Below are 5496 nucleotides of genomic sequence, written 5' to 3' on the forward strand. Positions count from 1 at the left end.
AGGTAGGTGGGAAGGCTGTGTATAGGGTAGGTTGATGGGTAGGCTGTGTATGGAGTAGGTAGGTGGGAAGGCTGTGTATGGAGTAGGTAGGTGGGAAGGCTGTGTATGGGGTAGATTGTAGAGGAGAGAGTCGGGTTAGTGGAATACCAGAGAGGAGGAGGTTACAGTAGTCCAGACAAGAGATAGGAGCGTGTACAAGTAGTATGGGGGTCTCCGGGGACAGGTTGGGGTGGATTTTGGAGATACTCTGCAGTGAAGCATCACCAGGCTGCTGAGGCCATTCCTATAAATCTGCATCACCTTCAATCTGCCTGGAAACCTCCTTCTTCCAGTTAGTGAAACATACCGGACTGACAATACAAATATGGCCATTCTACAGGCAGATGTTATCAAGGTGAAGTTGAACAACACTAAATCCCGATATAGCAAGATCTCTTGGTAAGTATTGGATAACACGGCTGCATTGGATTGGTTGTACACTGAGAAGAAAATATGGCCGCCGTTAGGCCTTTCATTTCCAGCGTGTAACCAGTATGTATTTGTATATGATGACGCTGCGCTCTTGAAGGAAACGAATAGCAGGGAGAGGAAAGGATAATACAAGAGAGAAATGAGCCTGTACAATCTCATCACCATTTATCACCCTATCAGAGCTCGCCGTCACCTCCACCCGCTATCAGCGGCGTCCCCAGCACTTCATCCTGTTTATAATTGCTGATGAGAGGTAATAAGGGCTCCATGGCTCAGCGCCTGTCCGATACACTCCAGTGGAAGCCTATTAGGTATTAACTTTTATTTACAGTCGGCCCTTTCCATTACAGTGCTGCAGAGTGCACATTGAGGGCCGAAAAAGGGTCACGTCAGCTTTTGATTTGGCCAGAGGTTTAATAGGGGACAACTTCAGTAAGGTCAATGCAGCTGGCACTGAGAGACAGACAGCTTGGTGACCTCTAATCGTATGACACCAGCTGCTGTCAGGAAGCTGGATCAGAGCGACGGTGTGGAGCCGATGCTAGAGAGAGAATATGTAGACGACAAGAAGCTCCATTTTTTGGACAATTCTAACTTGCTGAAGTCAATCTGCTAAAACATGTCAAATCACAGGGCCCCATAGTTTGCACACTTTGGAGCTAAAAGCCAGCCATCTGACCTCATACTGATAGGACTCACAGTCTTCCAGCTCCGGAGTCATCCTTCGCACTGGAGCATAACATTTAATTCGGGGCAAATTATGCATTTTATTTCCCTATAAAAGCCTCCTTTCAGTTGACATCCCAAAGTTTAGAGCAGGGGTGTCGAAACTTCTTGCAAAGAGGGCCAGATTTGGTGAGGTGAAAATGTGTGGGGGGGTTGACCATTCAGCATGTACTTAGGGTAAGTGTAGGCGTGGTCTGTGCAGGTCCCGCACAGCACATGCCCACCGGGGTGGAGTGAAGGATTCCCTGTGCAAGGAGTCCGGTGTCAGTGTGGGCTCCGTGCAGAGCACGTTCTTGGAATCAGAGTGGGCGCGGTCCGTGCGGGTCCCACTGTAATGACATAGGGGATTTCCTGTGCACACATGGGGATTCCCGTCCTGCTGATTATGCTCGCCAAGTAGCAGGCCGAAAATTGCAAGGAGGTTGATCAACTCTAACTCTAGCTTTTTTGTACGTGTGTATTTTATACTCTGGTCAACAGCGCCGGCGGGCAACATATTATTGATTTTATGACAGAGGCTGCGGGCCGAAGGAAATCTGAACACGGGCCACAAGTAGCCCCGGGGCCGGACATTAGTCAGGCATGGTTTAGAGACTTCTCCTGTGTGCCACCATCTTGGACGTGGTGTCAGAAGTCCCAGCAAACTCTGGTAACCATGCGCACAGGTCTATAGTGCAGGGAGGGGTTGAGGAGCAGTCATCGCAAGTGAATATGAAAATTAAGCATTTAACACATTTGATTTTTCTTTGCTTTTACTTGCACTTTGTCACAGGTTTGACTATAAGCTATCTGCCCCCCACCCCCAATACTTGTTAACTGATAAAATGTCTGGTATTTGGTATTTTTATAATGGCTGATCTAGTGGGTTATCAAAATCAAAAAGAGGGCAAAAATAGGAGACCATCCAATCAGCTCAATAAAAAATGCACCCTATTGTGTGCCATAATGGTCCCCAATGGCGGCTGTAAACCCTTCATTGCTAGGGAAGGATTAGTAACCTGACCAATCAGAACTCTGTTTTTGTTTTGTTATGTTACAGCTTTGTTCCTGCTGATTGCCTGCAGCCTCTTATTGTCTACATGAAGTCAGTGATTGTTGCATATAATTTTTGAAGATGGGTTCCCAAATTATTATTATTAGTATTACAGAGTATTATATATATATTTCCAACATATCACGCAGCACAGTCCATAGTCATGTCACTAGCTGTCCCTCAAAGGGTCTCAGAATCTAATGTCCCTACCATAGTCATACAATAATACAGACTAAGGTCTGGGGGGAAGCCAGTTATCCTTACTGCATGTTTTTGGAATGTGGTAGGAAACCCACACAAACACCGGCAGAAAATGCAAACTCGATGCACATATTGTCCTGGCCGAGATTCCAACCTGGTACCCTGCGCTGCAAAGGCCAGAGTGCTAACCACGCAGCCACCGTGCTGCCCATTCCCAAATGGTGGCAACAGTGCATGGCACCCGGGTATGTGGGTCGGCATGGCCACTTGTGCATTTTTATTCACTCTACGGTGCTGCAGAGTCCACATTCCCATAGCACAACATAGGGACAGGTATACAGCACTGTTACTCAGGAACAGCTTATAATTGGATATGGTGTGTTAATTGCCGCTCATTAAAAAGTTTTGCAGGCAGTAGGAAGAGACACAAAATTTGTTTTCCTTTGTCTATTCTCCTTCCTTCTTAGCAACTTATAACCAATGGCGATTCGTACAGCGGCACACTTTAAAATACCGGCGGGCCAGCATTACAGAGCGGTAATATTTTCTATGAATACACATCATTTGTCTTTTTGAATTACAGATCCGCCGGCGCTGTCAATGAACAAGATTAGCCGGTTTCTCCGGGAACCCTCGCAATTTGCGTGGCAGTTTGGACTGTTCGTGTTTCAGCACGGCTCTCTGCCTCGGAGACCCTCAAATCACGTTAGGGATAATGGTGTGTTTTGGAAACATTTTCTGCATCAACATCAGACGGTAAAACTTGGTTTTACATCAGGAAAGAAATACAGAGTGAATACAAAATATACTATGCTGAGCAATCAAACAAGCTTTGCCTCTTACCTGTGTCGCAGGATCTTTTGGTCGGCGTGGTTAAAGAGACATGAACTGTGTCTGTGCAGGGCCCACCTGAAACCAAGAGACAGTTATAAATATCTTCATCATATTTACTTAAAGGTGAATGAAGTCTATTTTTATGAAAGATGATCATTTATACATTTTAAAACACATTTAAAACTTTCATTTATAATTAGTTTATATGACTTTGGACTTTTCTGTTCATTACAGTTGGTTCCTGCTCAGTAGAAGTACATAAGGGGTGATTGTGCCTCGCTGGTCTTCTCATCTCACTGGTAATCTACCACCGAAGGGCGTCTTAGAAAAATGTAATTTTTTTATTAAAATGAAACACTCACAATGTTCATCATAACCACAAACCAGGCAGCACAGTGATTCAGAGGTGATCCAGAAAACCTGAAATGAATTTCTTCAAAGTCATTTGAGATTTGCTAGCAAATGTTTTGAATTCTGAACCAGATTCATGTTAGGTTTGCAGGATCTCCCTGCTTCACTGATCAAAGTGTATCCTCTCCAGCCTCGGACAGCTTTAATAAATCAGGGCCGTGGTGTTAAGTTGTCTCTGAGATATGATAGAAAAAAATACTCGGCTTAGTCTGATGAGGAAGTTTTAGATGTTTTTCCCCTGATTTTATTGTATTATCATACAGCATACATTTCTATTGTGAGCTTTTGACTAGTTTGAAAACATAAGTGACAGACAGATAAGTTGTTGAATTTCTCATGAAACTATTGTATATGCATCTGATAAACGCGGTAAGCAAACCGCAAAGAGACAATGTTTATCCGCCGTGTCTGTAGCTCCCCGTTAAACAATCTGGCAGATTAGCAGGTCTCTGAAGCTTCTGAAATGAAAGAAACGCCGGATTTGTAATGCAAATTGCCTAATGAAGCAGCGGGAGGGCGCGCAGTTTATTTCTGGCAAGGAGATCGACGCTGTTCATTATTAACACTCACGCTGTGCCATTCGCCAGGCCCTCCCTGAAGATGAACTCACCTGAATCCCCAATACTTCTCTCCACAAACAAGGGGATGCTGCCATTTTCATCAGATAATGAATGGGGATGCAATGGACTAGGGGGGCCAAATTACCAAAATAACAAAAAGTGTGGGATTGCAAAATGCAAGAATAGCTTTTATCACAGTGACTGGCAATGGTTGGGTGAAGTCCTTAGTCACACCATAGTCCCTCAGATCTGCCACGACTGGCATAGCCAAAAGTTAATATTGGAATACAAAGTAATAAAGACGAGAGCTTTCATGGTCATATCTCTAGGTTGGGACTTTTTTAATGGCAATAATAGTCAACTCATCATAGGTCATAAAATATAAATAATCTTTATTTACAATAAAATACCATAACTACTAAATATATGGATATATATATGTAACCTGGGCAGCACAGTGGCTCAGTGGTTAGCACTCTGGCCTTTGCAGCACTGGCTCCCAGGTATGAATCTCAGTCAGGACATTATCTGCATGGAGTTTGCAGGTTCTTCATGTGTTTGTGTGGGTTTCCTCCAACATTCCAAAAACAAGCAGTTAGAGTAATTGACTTCCCCCTAAAAATTGACCTTAGACTGTATTAATGACATATGACTATGGTAGGAACATTAGATTGTGAGCTCCTCTGAGGGACAGCTAGTCACACGACTATGGACTTTGTACAGCGCTGCATAATATATCGGTGCTATATAAAAACTATATAATATTTAATTACAAGTACTAAGTTAAATGGGTACCCCACAATGTCTGTAATCAACTGTACATCAAAGCACAAAGAAGAAAAATCGGACAAATCTTCCGCAGTATCTGAAGCAGGGGATTGCAGGGACCAATTAACATTGATGCGTTTCGCAGTAGCAGACTGCTTCCTCAGGATGTTTGGTACACTAAAATATATCGGTGAAACAATACATAAGCAAGTAAAGGCCCGAAACATGAGTGGAAAATTTTCACAGAGATATAGAACAATGACCGCAGAAAAGAAAAAATAGTTCATTTATAATTTTGCTTTCAGTATGTTTGTCACAAGCAGATTTTTAGTCACTTATGTCAGCTAATAACCTACCACTACTCGAATATTGCCCTCCTAATCATTATTCCCCCCTTTCCTCTCTATATTTAAAGATTACAGTCATGTTCATCCTTTTTCTTCATTCTTTTGGGATATATATATATATATATATATATATATATATATATAT

General features: G+C 42.9%; 1 protein-coding gene across 1 annotated transcript in view; it reads right to left on the reverse strand.

Annotated features, from left to right (window-relative positions):
- The window catches only part of ZFAND3 (zinc finger AN1-type containing 3), a gene marked incomplete in the record, with an annotated part of 107218 nt that overhangs the window by 25664 nt on the left and 76058 nt on the right, over nucleotides 1-5496 (reverse strand). The window contains 1 exon segment of the mRNA XM_072410006.1: nucleotides 3275-3340. Coding sequence (XP_072266107.1) covers nucleotides 3275-3340 — 66 coding nt within the window.

This window comes from Pyxicephalus adspersus, chromosome 4, assembly GCF_032062135.1.
Source record: "Pyxicephalus adspersus chromosome 4, UCB_Pads_2.0, whole genome shotgun sequence".
Taxonomy (NCBI): Eukaryota; Metazoa; Chordata; class Amphibia; order Anura; family Pyxicephalidae; genus Pyxicephalus; species Pyxicephalus adspersus.